Source organism: Pygocentrus nattereri, chromosome 19 (assembly GCF_015220715.1).
Source record: "Pygocentrus nattereri isolate fPygNat1 chromosome 19, fPygNat1.pri, whole genome shotgun sequence".
NCBI classification, from domain to species: Eukaryota; Metazoa; Chordata; class Actinopteri; order Characiformes; family Serrasalmidae; genus Pygocentrus; species Pygocentrus nattereri.
Window position 1 is genome coordinate 20,082,348 of NC_051229.1, and position 16,817 is coordinate 20,099,164.

General features: G+C 40.0%; 2 protein-coding genes across 5 annotated transcripts in view; both read left to right on the top strand.

Moving 5' to 3' along the window:
• Window positions 1-1,930: 1,930 nt before the first annotated feature.
• On the top strand, window positions 1,931-9,188 carry LOC108439874 (tripartite motif-containing protein 16-like). Its single transcript, XM_017718523.2, has 6 exons — window positions 1,931-2,281; window positions 3,674-3,769; window positions 4,701-4,934; window positions 5,482-5,641; window positions 6,396-6,446; window positions 7,511-9,188. The coding sequence occupies exons 1-6, from the start codon at window positions 1,931-1,933 to the stop codon at window positions 8,044-8,046; spliced, it is 1,428 nt and encodes a 475-aa protein (XP_017574012.1). The 3' UTR covers window positions 8,047-9,188.
• A 4,743-nt stretch (window positions 9,189-13,931) lies between these two features.
• The window catches only part of pard3ab (par-3 family cell polarity regulator alpha, b), a 197,267-nt gene continuing 194,381 nt past the window's right edge, over window positions 13,932-16,817 (top strand). For all 4 annotated transcript variants that reach the window (XM_017718490.2, XM_017718492.2, XM_017718491.2 and 1 more), the window contains exon 1: window positions 13,932-14,258. In XM_017718490.2, the coding sequence (XP_017573979.1) occupies window positions 14,139-14,258 (120 nt within the window). In that variant the 5' untranslated portion in view covers window positions 13,932-14,138. The remainder of the gene's footprint in view (window positions 14,259-16,817) is intronic.

Sequence of the window (16,817 nt, forward strand, 5' to 3'; positions counted from 1 at the left end):
CTGCTATGATTACTAGTCATAGAACTTGTTTGGGTTCTATAATGAACTCTTTTGCTAAGAATTTGTATTTAATGATAGAATTTCATTCTATTTTAGATTAGATTCTGAAATCCCACTACACTTAAAACAGCTATTTGAAGCGAAGCATGTAGGCAGATTTGCATGCCGGTCTGAGGTAACTGGTGTAGCAGCTTTTAGCCACAGTGATTATCAGCATCTGATGCCAAAGAAGTCCCTGCTGTGCATCATGTGCTATGTGGTATATATCACTGAAAGGACTCGATAGTTGTCTTCAGCTTTATTTATATCTTAATGCTGACCACATACCTAAGCTGAAATTTAATCTCTCTCTCTCTCTCTCTCTCTCTCTCTCTCTCTCTCTTCAGAAGAAACTAAACTTATCCCCTCTTCCTGCTCAGTCTTTGAGTGGTGAAGTCTACTGGTGTTTCGTCCTTGTAAGTCATGTTTGCGCCTTGTTCTGTGTGCTCTGCAGAGTTTATGGGATATGATTTAATAATAAAGCATATGTATTTTAGTAAAATGCTGCTTTAGTAATAGAAGCGAGATTGCTCTCTATAATTTTGTTGGCAACACTATTATTACATATACTGTTTACCAATTTATCTGACAGAATGCAAGCGAGTTGTAGCAGCAGTTGGATATATTTTAGTGCTGCTTTACTAATAAGAACAGGATTGCATTCACTGGCTGCAGTGGAGTTTGGTCTCAAACTACTGTTTAGAATACTATTTAGCAAATTTCTGCTGCAAATGTTTGACTCTGAATTTAACACGTTTCTAGTGCATGTTCAAGCTTGTCATTTGAACATGTCAGAATATTCATTATATGTAATAAAAACAGTACAAACAAGACAAAGCAACAAAAAAAAACGAAGTATGATAAATATACACAAAAATGTACAGAGACAGACTCTCTATGTACAAAGGTGTTAAACAAAGACAAAACAAAACAGAGCTCTTCAGGGAGCACTTACTCTAATCGCCTCTTGCAATCTAACCACTACCAACCTCATCTCCTTCTTGCCCTCCTTCCCTTCTCTACCCCGCTATTACCCTTTGGCCTCCTTTAAGGCCTGACTATGTTTGTTCTATGTACCTCATTATTTGTAAGTCGCTTTGGATAAAAGCGTCTGCTAAATGTAATGTAATGTAATGTTATGTAATGTAATGTAATGTAACACAGGATGATCTGAGAAGAGAGAATATATGTATGTTTTAAAGTGACTTAGTGATATTGTCTGTACCAGTTATATGATATGATATAATAAATAATACTAACAAAGTGACAGAGTGCAGTGGTATTAGGGAAGGACTCACAGCTTTACAGCTTGTTCAGAAGCCTGACCGCTTGTGGGTAGAAACTGTTTATTAGCCGGTTGTTCTAGCCTGGACATTTTTGATTCAGAATTGAACAGATTTAGCTGCAATTTTCTTTCATTATTAGTGGAAAACATTTCTGCTGCAAATTTCTGATTCTGAATTTATCAAATTTCTGCTGCAGATTTCTGATTCTGAATGTAATGTAACCGCAAATGCTCGATTATGAGTTTGTCTGATTTGTGATTCTGACAGTGGCTGCTGCAACATATTTCAGTCAAACTCAAAACTACTCAGTAAAATGTAATTTAGCAAAGATACGCTGCAAATCACTCATTCTGATTTTGCTGACACTGAATTTTGATTCTGGCTGCAATATATTTCAAACTCAAAGCTACTCTTTAGTGTACACTGAAGCACTGCTGTAAATTTCTGATGCTGAATTTGACTGGAAATACAAAGAAGTATATCTGGTGATTGTTTTATGTCTTTATGTGTGTGTGTGTGTGTGTGTGTGTGTGTGTGTGTGTGTGTGTGTGTGTGTGTGTGTGTGTGTGTGTGAAATCTTTCAGTAGTCCCATTTTTCCGGTAAAATGTCCGGAGACCTGAGCACAACAGGTAGCAGTCGTAATTATGCTGCGTATGGCTATGTGGAGTGCGGTCCTTGCGTTGGGAAAAAGCAGAAGGCCGTAAAGTCCTGCCTGAGTTGTCTGGATTCTTACTGCCCAGCTCACCTGGACCTCCATGAGGAACTGCATGCAGGAAAGAAGCACAAATTGATAAACGCCACAGGCTTCCTCGAGGACAAAATCTGCTCCCGGCATGAAAAGCTGCTGGAGGTGTTCTGCTGCTCGGACCAGCAGTGTATCTGCCTCATGTGCACCATGGACAACCACCTAGGGCACACGATCGTTTCTGCTGCAGCAGAGCGGACAGAGAAACAGGTGTGACATCAACAGTGGCTAATGTGCTAAAAAAAATATGTTTAGCATTGACAATGTTTTATCAAATGTACAGATCAAGTACAGAGGGTAACTGTTATCTTCATGACACTGGTAATTAAAAGTGTCAGGAGAAATTAAATAAAAGCAGCTGCTTTTAGTCCAGTTTTGATTAGTACAGCTCTCATGCTAAATAACACATAGGAGCAGGCACTGTTGACTATATTTCCTTTCAGTCATGTTTTGATGATATTGATATTATTATTATTAAAAATAAGTAACACATCCTCTACAGAGAGAAAACATAAATATGCAGTTTTTAGTGCACAATTATTTGCTGAAATTCATACTTTGGAAAAAATAAAACATACAATATAAAATATGCCAAAACCTTTGCACAGGCCATCGTTCATGCTTTATTTTTTCCAATATGTTAAATTAATCCAATAAAAAGTACTTTCACTTATAAAATCAATAAAACATGTAATGTGACCAAACTTTTGCATGTGATTGTAAGTTAGGTACATAACTTGTAATTGTGAACATCGTGATGCCTTGACTGTTCTAACTGCTTTTTCAGTTGAGGCATATTACTTTTAATCAGAAACTCAAGCTGATGTTGTTATCCATAACTTTCAAAACTAGTTGTGATTTGCCCTGTGACAACATGTAATTAATCAACGTGTCAAAAGTCACATGTCACCTTAGACAGCGACTCCACTTTTCTGGAACTGAGCGGTTTGTTCTAGAAGACCCTGCAGAGTTACAGTCGTTCATGCAGGCAGTGTAAAAATAAAAGGCATTTATCATTATCTAGCTGACACCTATCACCAGGAAATGTAATATGGTTGTATTGCTGTTGGTAGTATTGCTATTACTGTACTCTAAATACCTGACCAAGTAAATGTGATAATTATAGCATTACCCCTCATTTACATTATTTAACATTTTGCCAGTATATATAAATTTGACCAGGGGTGTTTAAACTGTCACATACAACTACATTTAAGATATCTTAATTATATATATATATAATTCCATCCATCCATTTTCTAAGCCGCTTCTCCGTCAGGGTCGCGGGGGGATGCTGGAGCCTATCCCAGCAGTCTTCGGGCGGAAGGCAGGATACACCCTGGACAGGTCACCAGTCCATCGCAGGGCAATATATATATATATATATATATATATATATATATATACATATATATGTATGTGTGTGTGTGTGTCTTACAGTAATTCGTACAGTAATTCTAAAAACTACTTGTAAAGGTAGTTATAAACATATCTGAAGTGGTGCCCACCCCCCAACCCCATCTACACTTTTTGTGCTATTTCTATCATACATGTGGATGCATGTACTAGTCACTGTTCAGCTGACTGTCAGTTGTCCAACAGAGCCAGCTGGGGGAGCCAAAGAAGAAATCCCTGCAGATGATCCTGGAGAGAGAGAAGGAGCTGGCAGAACTGCAGAGGGCTGTGGACACTCACAAGGTGAGTTCAGAGCACAGGAGGAAAATAACACCTGGCAGATGAAGAGTTGTTTCTGGTTTGGCCACAGTTCACAACCAAGCAGCCAAAGAGGAGGTCAGTGTTGGATCGCTGTGTAATCCCACTGAGGCCTGCAGAAAAGAAGCAGGCCAGGAAACCCAACCTGGTCACATTTTTGTTCTGTTGCTACTCCCAGCATCCGTAACCTGTTAATGGCTTGGGGAAAATTCAGATTTACAGTTTATCTCACCCCAGTCGTCAGCAGGGGTGTTGTAAAGCATGCTTCCACAGGACTCTGGAGCAGTGGAAATCACACTGCACTATATTGAACTGCATTAAAAGACATACAGTCTACTGTCTGAAGTTTGCTTCTTTAGTTTTGCACAAGAGTTACATGTCTAAAGTAATATAAGTAGCTTAAAAATCACACACTGTCTGCCAATCAATCGAGTTGTTAAGGAATCTCAAAAAGACTTGCTTATGTGGTCTTTGTCACTGTATTTATACTGTTATCTAGACAAAAGTAGCTATCGTGGGCTGGCGGATAGGGAACCAGCCCAGTGACCGGAAGGTTCCCGGTTCTATCCTCTTGGCTGACAGTCCATGACTGAAGTGCCCTTGAGCAAGGCTCCTAACCCCCAATTGCTCACGGGGTGCCGTAGATAGGGCTGCCCACTGCTCCGGGCAAGTGTGCTCACTGCCGCCTAGTGTGTGTTCACTAGTGTGCATGTATGTGGGTGTTTCACTGCACGAATGGGTTAAATGCAGAGGTCTAATTTCACAGTGTGCAAACACAATGACAAGTGATTCTTAATTTTAATTCTAATCTGTGCCCCTGTTGAGAGCTGGAATCAAAAGATGAATCCACTGGGACTGGCTTGAGAACTTCTGAATCTCTAAGTGGCCTCCATGTTTACTCTTTGTGTCCTTACAGCGCTGTGCACAGGCAGCACTGCAGGAGAGCGAGAAGATCTTTGATGAGATGATCCGCTCCATTGAGAAAAGACGCTCTGAAGTGCAGGATCTGATCAAAGCTCAGGAGAAGATCTCAGTGAGCCGAGCTGAGGTGTTCCTCAAGCAGCTGGAGGAGGAGATTGCAGGGCTGAGGAAGAGAGATGAAGAACTGCAGCATCTTTCACTGGTTGAGGATCATATCCACTTCCTGCAGGTGACGTTTCCTCAAGGTTCCACCAGTGCTGGATGAAAACCGCATATGCTGAAATGAGACTGCGGAAAAGCATGAGAAGCATGAAGGTGCTGAAGTGAGGCTTGATATCTGGGTTCTATGTTTGAAAGCGCAATTCACGTTTTACGGGCCGAAACATGAAACTGGTGACACTTTATGTTGATAGTTCGCTATAGATACTTTGTAGATACTCAGTCTGTCTTGTACTAACATCAAACTAAATATCAATTAAATGCAACTGAACTTGAACTCAGAGTGATGGATTCTATTTAATATAACCCTAACAGTAACCCTGAACCTAACGCTTAGTCTAACCTCAACCTCGAATCTAACTTCAATGGTGTTAATAACCTAAGCAGCACCATAATGTTTGTTATTAATTTTAGTTTCTGTAGATCTAAAGGGGACCAGGTAAACTTGAAAGACTGTGACTGTGACACTTTGTTCACTGTTTCAACACTGATCAAATTACTATTCAAACTTAATGTTTCAAGCTTTGTTTAAAAGCATTTTGTTTGTTTGTTTGTAGCGTTTTGTGTTTCTCTCCTCCCCTCCTGGGACTTCTGATTTACCCACAATCACTGTCAGCTCTGCCCACTCGTTTGATGACGTAGCGAAATCTGTAATTCAACTGAAAAAGCATGTGGATGATTTCTGCAAGGAGGACATGGAGAGGATAACTACCAAAGGTAATGGTAAAATCTACATTTTGCATGAGCTGGCTAATGAGTAATTTCATCAGACGAGTGATCCTGTACCTGTGCATGTATTCACACACAAGCACCAAAAATAAATGGTGTAAAACTTTACACCAGTTCAGGAATTTCAAGAATCAATTTTTTTCACTGCTGGTCACCCTGACGTAGGAGTACAAGGTCAGTGGCCATGCAAAGTGGCCATTTAAAGAGGCTCTTGGGAAGTGCTGCACTTACAGTTGGAGAGACGTTTACTGTAGATAAGTTTTTGTTGTTAGCTTAACACGTGCAGCACTGTTGGTTGGGTTATATTGTGTCAGGTTGTGGTGTAGTGTCATGTGGTCTAGTGTCTACCATAAATGACAGTTGTGTGGGTAGAAGTGACCTGCCTGCTGCCAAGCTGCTTGGTTAGTGCTGAGCCATGGATGTCCCTTGCTTCTTTTTTCTTTGAAGTGTGATCCTACATCACTGCAATATGTTGGTGATGGTGCACTTTACACATTTAAGAAACATCAATGCTATTTTATGATTTATACTATCTTCACTAGAGAAACAAAATTGTGTTTTCCATTGCTTTTCCACGGCCATGTCTGTTGATACTCCTCGAAAACATTGTTATATCCAAAACTGTTACAAATGGATACATAGAATTTTGGAATTAAACTCTTTGTGTTACCATTTTTGACAGATATTAATAAGCAATGTCTAGTTGTGTTTATAATGTTTTATATTGCCGTTGTTTTCACAGTGAAGCAAATCCAGATCCTCACACCTATGACCAGAGAGGAGGTCCTGCAATGTAGGTTACGATGAATAATCACCCATATCTCTACATTCAAACTCATTATACATTCACCATCCACCATCGTTATCTGTCACTTTAATAATTATTATACATACAGCTATAATTATACAGCAGTGCACTACATTCCATGTAAAGGATTTATGTCATGGGAGAATGTTGCTTTTTTGAAATACAACAGTGGACCATTCTACTGAACCAGAATCTAAAACATATCTAGAATTGTTAAGTATTTAGACCTTATGTATTTATCCCACCCCATTTTTTTCTTTTTTAAGTTTCTTTTAAACTGAACTTGAACCTTTATATCATAGGTTTACTTTTTGAATGAAAAGAAATGCTGTCCTACATTTTCATATCATTATCAAAACACAAAGAGTTTTGGTTAAGCCTTATTTTAGTCACTCCTCTGCTTTTAGAGCAGGAAGTTAGGACAATGAATCCTTTTTGAAGTGAATGCTAATTTTATACCCAATCGTGATAGGATAACCTGTTACTTATTCACCTGTTTACCTATGGAAAGTTTCAAAACAGGTGTTTTAGATCATTCCAGTCTTACACTGCCACATCGCACTTTTTTTTGGAATGTGTTGCAGGCATCTAGCATGTATTTACAAAAATCAATAAAGTTAAGAAGGTAAAATATTAAATATTCTTTGTAATGGTTTCAATTTAATACCTTGAAAAGTTTTCTTTTTTATATGCATTTTACCTACTGTACCAACTTTTTTGCATTTTACAGCATTAGGCTGATGCTCTTATCCAGAGTGACTTACAATTTGATCATTTTACACAAGTAGGCGAAGGTAGTGTTAGGAATCTTGCCCAAGGACTCTTATTGGTATAGTGTAGGGTGCTTACCCAGGTGGGGGATTGAACCCCAGTCTATCGCATAGAAGGCAGAGGTGTTAACCACTACACTACACCGACCACCATTTTTGGAAATGGGTTTGCTTTATTTTATTTTTATTTGCTGTCTTATATTGTTCTCTTGTGCTTTATTGCTTTACTTGCTTAACTTCCCCTTATTAAACAAAGCTGATGTGTTTTATCCCCACCAGATTTCTGTGACCTGACACTGGATTACAACACAGCCTATCGGCGCCTCGCACTGTATGACAGTAACAAATCGGTGGTCAACAATGACCGGGATCTGACCTACCCAGACCACCCCGACAGGTTTGACTGGCCACAGGTGTTGTGTAAGGAGACAATGTGTGGGCGCGCTTACTGGGAGGTGGAGTGGGGCGGCACCAATGGGGTCAACATCGCTGTGTCATACAGGAGCATCAGCAGAAAGGGTGGCCGGAATGAGTGCTGGTTCGGCTGTAGCGAGCAGTCCTGGAGGCTCTACTGCTCACCATTCAGGTACGCCTTCAGACACCACAGCAAAGAAACCTATATCCCCAAAACCAACCACTCCACCAGGATAGGCGTGTATGTGGACTATGATGCTGGAACACTGTCCTTCTACAGCATCGCTGACAAAATGATTCTGCTCTACAAAGTGCAGACTGAGTTCACCGAGCCTTTGTATCCCGGCTTTACTGTCTGGCCTGGATCCAAACTGACCCTGTGTCCACCTGCAAAACTGTAGACTTATCTACTTAGCTCCTAATCATCTGTAAAATATGTGGGTTGAGCTTAGATGCTCCTTTCTGATGATCTCCAAAAAGACTGCCCTTATAGAATTAGTTCTGTCACTTACCAGTACCAGTAGATGGTCCTACACTTTAGCCTCTTAAAATGTAGGTTTATTAATCCCTTATTAGAAGTTATATAGTTATGAGAGTAAGGAACTGAAGTGTGGGCCCATGCACAGTGTTCAAGAGGTTCAATTCTCAAACCAGTTTCAGAAATCCTACACTATCCAGTCCCAAAGTATCCAGACATCCTTTCTGAATAGTGAATTCAGCTACTTTCAGTTGCACACATTGCTGTGGAGCAGTGGAACTGTGTTCTATGGAGTGATGGAATCCCATAGAAATTATTTGACAGAAGTGATGTTTGTGATCCAGATTTAGCCATCCAACATCAGTACCTGACTACATTAATGCTTGTTTGGCTGAATGCATTCAAATACTCACAGCACTATTCCAACATCCAGCAAAGCCTTGCCAGAAGAGTAGTTGTTATAGCAGCAAAAGGGAAACAAACTGTATTAATACCCTTGATTTCAGAAGGAACACAGCAGGTGTCCACAAACCTTTGGACATATAGGATGCTTGCGTGAGCTGTAAACGACTAATGACATGGTTTGGGAGTTTATGGAAAGTTAGAGTGGAAAGAAAAGACAGCTTATTAAAGGTCTGACAGCTGATGCTTCCTTGGCCTGAACAAGTCAATCTTATGACATTTACTTCCATAATCATAACACTCCCATATATTGACATGACTTTGAGGACTAAAAGAAGCTGAAAGGTCAGCCTGAACTTCAGATAAATCTGAGATCTCTTACATAACACTGAGATCTCTTACTAATATGGATATTCCTTTCACTGAATGTGATTCTAAGTGGACAGTAGGTGTCAGAGAATCAAAGCAGCATCTGTAAGAGTGTGCATGACTACAATATCTGTGAATAATGACCTGCAGTAGAGCTTTTCAACACACCTGAAGTGATTAAATGTGCTCTGGCAGTATAAAAATGCTGAGTTCAGCCACAGCTTCAGGGGGCGTTTAATATATTTTGAGAATCATTATTAATTATGAGAATCAAAATTAAGAGATTGTGCAGACCTGAGCTATTTGTCAACAATGAGCTTTTAGAAATGGTTTAGAAATTGAAGCATGATATTAGTTTGGACCATGAAACCTGTAGAAGAGATGTTTGTACTGAGAGCTATACAGCTGAGTGTATGATTGTGTTGTAATATGTACCGACTAATTGTAGTAGGAGTTTAATAAATGATGAATAAAATCTTTGTGATCTTAAAACTGTGGTGTGTGTTATTTATTTATGTATTTACTTACTATTATTATTATTTGATTAAATGAACTACACTTTTAATTTTAATAATATACATGAATTAAATGTACAAATGTATACACATTCTAAAGGGTATTCTATAACTACATAAAAATGCTTATATAATATCTATATTTCTGTAACACAAGTCACAAGGTAAATGTTAAGCTTCAGGGATTTAGTGGTGGATTGTTTCTGTTCCAATAGTTTTGTGTGTGTGTGTGTGTGTGTGTGTGTGTGTGTGTGTGTGTGTGTACATTAAAATACAATACTGAAGGAGTATGACATTTAGAGACTGTCAAAGAAAATACAAGTTTCCAAAACTGTAGTTCTAAAAATGACTAAAACATATAGAGAGAGTGGGACTCTTAACAACCATGCAAGACCTGGTAGACCACCAAACCTGTCACCATCAGATAAACAGTACTTAAAGCTTTCATCTTTGAGAGAGAGGAGAAAATCAAGCTCCATTCTTGCTTCACATCTAAAAAAATTCACAGGTGTTTCTGTCCATCCTACGGAGCCCCACTGCTGATATCCTGTATAAATAAAAATAATAATATGTGGCCACAACTTAGTAAGGCATGGGAACGAGATCCTAATGCGTGGCCACAACTTAGTAAGGTGTGGGAATGAGATGATTAAGTCGTGGCCATGACTTGGTAAACTGTGATCTCGTTCCCACGCCTTACTAAGTCATGGCCACGACTTAATCATCTCATTCCCACGTTTTACTAAGTCATGGCCACCCATTATTTTTATTTATACAGGATGTCACCAGCAGGGCTCCATACCATCCTTCCACTGTGAGAAGACAACTCAACACTGAGTCTGAAAGGATGCTTAGCCTATCTTTGTTTACTTTTTTGGGTCTCTATTGTAACACCACATTAAAACTAACCCCACCATGTGGAGGCTGTACTTTAGCCCAAGTAGCTCTCATTGTGTGCTATTTATGGATCACTTAACCGAATTTGTTTAAAGTCAGATTTGAAAACACATTTTAACTGACTTAGACTTTAAATTAAAATCCTGTTACTTTAAGTAACTCTATACCTTAATTATGTTTATTTTATTACACCAAATGAACATTCCATTACCATCACTACCAAAACAGTCATATCACTATCAAAACCTTTTCAAATATTTCAGTAGTGACCGTTTTAGTTCATTTGCAGTATGACTAGCAAACACAACTTTCAACAGCTGTACACACAACACTTTTCACTAAAACACCAAAATGTTTACTTAATTGCAGAAACCGTGTTTCAGTAGTGACAATTCTTAATGTTCCACACCGATTTTCAGATGTTGGGACACATTTACTTCAAAACAGTGGGATCTAACTGCTCACCATGTGGCCATGGAGGGACAGGGATGCAGTCTCACTTCCTGCCGTGAAATGCATTGGTGTGGATAAAATCAGGCTCCCCCTGTGGACTGAACTCAATATTTCAGTAGTGACATGAAAATGTGAGGCAGCATTTTCTGAAAAAAGTCTTTACTCAAAAATTTAACCTTTAAAAAAATGTTGTTAGGGTTTGTTAGGGTCTGATGTGTTATGGTCTGATGTGTTAGGGTTTGGGACAATATGGATCCAAAAAGGACGCTATAAATGATGGCTTGGCATATATTTAGCTTATTACTATCTTAAATAGGCCTTGGGTTTGTATAGGTCACAACATAATCCTTGTAAATATATAAACTCTAAATGTGTAACTTTTTTTTGGAATATTATATATATATATATATATATATATATATATATATATATATATATATATATATATATATATAAACCAGTTCCGTAGAGTGATCCTTATCTGCTTTAAAGGTGATTAAAATAATGTGGATATGGATCCTGTGACTGTCACAACTCACTGAAAATCATTTTAATGGTGTAATAATGATCATTAGGATGAATCTTGAGAAATATCAGCCACACTGCAATCAAACTTCACAGATGACATTGCTGTAGGAATAGAAATCGATGACTAAAAGCTGTCTGATGCTGTCTGACTAAAAGATGTCTACCTATATGTTGAATCCACTGTCTCATCTTTCCCTGCATTAGTATGTGCCCTGTGTTCCCCTGTGGGACTGTCTTATATGAGCCTCACATAAACTGAATCTCCTTCAGTGTGTTTCTCTGGGAAGGTTGCACATGCTGTGGTGAGTAGAGCTGTGCCTGTAGAATGCCAGTGTTAAATGTAGCACTGCTTTGGTTAAATGATGCTGTGAGGTCATTGTTGCTGTGTATAGATCAAAAGCTTCTATAATCCCTCAGCTGCACCACTAAAACCTCCACACTCGTCTGCCTTGGCCTAGTAATCCAGACTGCTGTGTGTGTTGGTAAATGCCACCTGCTTGATGGTTCTATTTTGGTGTTTTGTTCAGCCCTGCCCCAAAAACAGACACCAAAGCCAGATGGGATTCAGACATGAAGAACAGCTGCAATGCATGCGCACTACATCTGCGCAATATATAATCAGCATACTGGCTTTAGCAATACTGGTTTTGCAGAATATTTTCTGCAATATGAAAATAAGTGTCTATAACAGTGCTTTTACTGTAATGGGAGCATCTTGGCCAATCACAATTTTGTCATGCAGCCCTGATGGACTCCCATGAACATATACACAAACACACACACACACATACATATGCAAACATGACTCCACACTTCTTGCTCACACACAGGTAAAGTGGCTCCAAAAATTATTTGGACACTTTGACCTTTGGTAAACTTTATGCTCTTCAGATTTCTTTTAGCACAACATCAAACTGATTGAAGACTCTTTGTACCAGACTGCACTAACAGTAGTGAAGCACAGAGGTGGATCACAGATGTTAAGTGATGGGACCAGATGTGTACATAGCATTTTGGATGCAAACCTGCAGAAGCCTGAAAAGAAACTGCTCAAACGACAATGAGCTGAAACACACCAGCTTCTTGTGAAAAAATATTTTACCAAAAAAGAAAATGACAAAATGAAAGTAAATTCAACTTGATTTGACTTTTTCTTTTTGGTACTGAAACACCAAAATGTGCACTTAGGGCTCAGTGCAGTGCGTCTGTCCATCTGTCCACACACATGCAGTCGTATGCAAAGGGTTTGAGCAACTCCGGTCAAATGACATATTTTGTGAAAATTAATTAACACATCTTTTATGGGGAGCAAACCTAAATATAGCACTATTCTGCACATATAAGTGCACAATTTCTGTTTATTTGCTGAGCTTAACATATTGGAATGTATACAGTTTGCCATAATTTTCGCACAGGCCACAGTTTACATTTTATTTTGAGCCAATATGTTGAATTTAGCAAACAAACAGCAATTGTGCATAACAATGTGTAGACCTGTGTTCTTGTGATATTTCCACATAGAAAATCAACACATTTGACGTGTCATTTCACCACCTTTGCATACGACTGTACACACACTCGCTGACACATGAACAATGCAGTTCCTCTAGAAAACTTTTCAGTGTGAAGACAAACGGCAGTAATATAATCCCTCTAGGAATTTAACTGTTCCGTCAATCCATTCATTCATCTATCTTTCTATCCCCTACAGAAAAATCACAATACTTCACACATTGGTCTTCACCTATTTCCACATGTGATGCATTCATTCATTTACATTTTCACATGTGTTGCTTCATGGCATAACATTCCTGCACATTTCACATATAATCACGTAAAACACATACAACATAGTACTTAGATGTACTTGGGAAAACGTGAAAAACTTAATAACTTCAGGGCACATGTGACATATCACGTGATCACATATTATTCACATAATGCCACATGTTAACTTGTAAACACGCATTTTTAAAGTGTTTTGCAAGTGAAATGCACAGATGTCTTTATAAGGCAGGGGGTCCTAATCCCAGTCCTAAAGATCCCACACTATGTACTTTTTTTTTGCTTTGTCTCATCTAGCATATCTCTTTCAACTCATTAACCACTTGGCAAGCTGCCTGATGGCTGGATTCAGGTGTGTAGAGCAGTGTTTCTCAACCCTGGTCCTGGAGAAACACTACCCTGCACATTTTTGTGCTTTTCCTATCTTATCACGCCCACATTAACTCAATAATGAGCTGATAGAGAGAACAATATTGTAAAAAAAAAAAACTGAAAACACTAAAAAGAGCAGGGCAGTGGGCCTCCAGGACCAGGGTTGAGAAACAGTGATGCAGAACAGAGAAAGCGAAAAAAATGTGCAAAGCATGGTGTTGCTAGGTGTGGAATTGGGAAGCCATGTTGCAATTCCCCTGTAAAACCTCACTATGTGAGGACAAACTGTGGTTAGATAGTTATATACTTCCTCTGGGAATTTAGCTGCTATGTTGCAAACAAAGGGCCTGTGTTGAACTAATCTTACTTCTGGGCTTTATTGCTTTGAGTGTCATTACAGGCTGCAACCGCCAGATGGTGCCAGACAGCTGTTCCCTCATTCACCGTGAGCGGCTTCTCCAGCTTCCAAACGCCAAACAGGTGGTCACGCACTCACACACCAAACGGACACTGTACGTTACGCCACGATGGGACGGCGGACTCTCTAGTGCTTATTACTCTTTCTTCTGCTGATGTTCAGCTTGTACAAACTCTCAACCAAAGAAGATTAATGAGCCGCACACCGGAGCCCGGGAATATTTCGCCCTGAGTTTTCCCTCTTGGATTCGGGACGGTCTGGGAGAGAACCAAAAGTATGAAAGTGACGGTGTGTTTTGGAAGGACTCGGGTTGTGGTACCGTGCGGAGATGGAAATATCAAAGTACACACGCTCATCCAGCAGGCCACCATGAGATACAGGAAAGCAATAGCCAAGGTAAGCGGCGATCTGCATCTGCATCACCTTCGATGTGTTGTTGAGAGACGCTGGAAACACTCCTGCGATTCATTGAGCCGGAGGAGCTGCCAATATGGCGGTATTGAGGGAAACGGGGGAAGGGACGGGGAAATCTCCGGACTTTTAACTTCAACGCGGATGTATGTTAGGCTTAGGCTGCACCGTCTCTTGCATGTTGTTCTACTTATCTTTGGAGTTGGTGTTGACTTATGAGTCGCTCGTTAAGCCAGCTGGTCTGAGGAAATCACGACAGAAAGTTGCGAAGTTGACTTCTTAGCAGAGTCTTCCGTTCCACCTTAAATGGTGCCGCAGTTTCATTCTGGCGGCTGAGCCACCAGAACGTAACAGCCGCACCATTTAAGGTGGAACGGAAAATTCGAAGAACTTACGCTTGGCAAAAGTATGAAACTGTGGTGGTGTCAGAAGTTGAACAGCAAAATCCTGAGAACATTTCTGTTGCTTTTAGAGACTTTCGGTTACCCTTTAGGACCGAAGTGAAGGACATTCTTGGCCGTTTAACCGCCACAGGCTGCGGGTGAATTAAGGACGATATTCTAGATTGAGGTTTGATAAGAGGCTGTAATTTAGTCAACAGTCTAGATTGTAGAGTCTAGATATTGTTTTCCTGACGTCAGGGATGTTAATAACCCGTAGCGGGGTAAATTTCAGACGGACGAGGTGAACTCGGTTCCCCTGCCAGTGAAGCGCTTTGTTCTAGTCCAAATGAGCCCATTAACGCTGGGATGCCTGGCTGGCTAACTAAGTTAGCACTGCTGCTAATCTTGCTAGGCTAACAGTGAAGAGTCAACAGAAACAGAAGGCTTCGTCCAGACTTCTCGGTTATTTTTAGACTCGAGTATTTTGCTCCTTTTTGGCACACGTCTCTCTGCCTTTCGGCCGAAAGCCTGGAGCCCAAACAACATGGACTAAACTGGTGCAAACAAAGATTTTTACCTCCTCTTCCAAACCTTACAGGCCCCTGAGGGACGGCTGTGGTACTGCAGACCTGCAAAAACTGTTTTCCCAAAGTGTGAACATTAGGAAAAGAGACTTCCTGATCTAGCTGGAGAACTTGAACGACTGTTATAGATACAACCTTTTGAAATATGTCTGCTGTGCTGCTTTTGACCTGTTTGCTCTTCCACCACAGATGGCCACCCTACCTGTGGCTGAGTGTAGGTGAGGGTGGGAGTGCTGTCCTCGGAGCTGTGGTTCCGTTAAGCCCCCGTAAACACAGGACAGAGCTGACTCTGAGGCGCTTTGAGAAGCCAGTACAGCGTCGTAGGATTCAGTAGTCTAGCTCTGTCTGTCATATGACAAAAGCTAGATTTTAACACCAGTTTTCCTAAGACTTTTTTTGAAAAATGGTCTTACTAATAGTTATTCCATTTGTGCTTGAAAAACCTGTGTGTGGTTCTAAGGTCCAGACAGAAAGAATGACCAATTTTGAAGAGTAACTTATGAAATTGGGCCTTTTGGTACATAGTTAATCTGGAATGGACTGTTCATTTGGATTGTTTTGGGATAGAAGTGCAGAAAACGTAATAAAATGCAGACATTTTGCATAGTAGTTATTTAAACGGTCTGTTCTTCTGGAGTACAGTAAATGTGTCCTCAAATATTGGTCACATCTTAACATTTTAAACAAATCCTCTGACATGGAAATCATTTCTGTATCATGATGCGTCTCCAAGTCGTGTGGAAAGGTATTAGTGGTTCTGCAGTAAGGTTCAGAACTTTAGCTTGGAGAAAGAAAAAAAAAGAGAAACATTTTTATGATGGTCTTTTTTAGATACTCACTGACACTGAAATGAACCCTGATTTTCTCCCAGCCAGTATCCATAACAAGTACCAAAACCTTGATATCAAACCGCTCTGCAGCCCGCGAAGGCCAAGTCTTCTGTTGTAATTACAGGCTTTGCATGGGGTTACGAGTGCAGTGACGTGTTATGCTTCATATCGTTCTTGTTCGTCTGAAATGATGCCCACCTGGCCAGTGTTGACCTACTGAGCAAATGCCCTATTTTACTAAAATCCCTTCAAGAGAAAGTAATTTATTGTGATATTTATGTTGGTATGATCCTTTGTTAGCCATTTATCTGCTGACACTGATCTTGATCTCTAATCACGTCAGTCTGTATCTCTCAGCAGGCTTAGCCGGTGACGTATGTATTTTGCAAACGTGCTGTTCCGGCCTTTACCGGATGGCCTTGAAATTCAGGTGTAAACTTATGGCTGTTAGTTTGATAGACTATATCGCCTCAGGGCACAAGCTGAAGACTTTCTGCTCTATTGGCCTCACGTGGCTGTGGCTAATGAGCTGATCTGACCCACAGGACTGTAGATGGGCTTCATGTCTTCTGTATAGAAGCAGAGACCCAGTCTCGAGTTTCGTTCTTTTCAAAGCAAAAGCCGAGTGTCTGCTAAAATGAGTGTGTTTTTTAGGATTTGTGAGCCACGTGTTTTCGCAGCAAGAGGCCAGGAGATTTGATGAGATTTTTTATATTGCAGCTCTGACTAAACCAGAACTACTTTAGT

Excerpts from the sequence above, each read along its gene's own strand:
- LOC108439874 (XM_017718523.2), top strand. The coding sequence starts at position 1,931 with ATGTCCGGAGACCTGAGCACAACAGGTAGCAGTCGTAATTATGCTGCG. Across the intron at positions 2,282-3,673 it reads CAGAGCGGACAGAGAAACAG|AGCCAGCTGGGGGAGCCAAA; the intron begins GTGTGACATCAA and ends GTTGTCCAACAG. Across the intron at positions 3,770-4,700 it reads GGGCTGTGGACACTCACAAG|CGCTGTGCACAGGCAGCACT; the intron begins GTGAGTTCAGAG and ends GTGTCCTTACAG.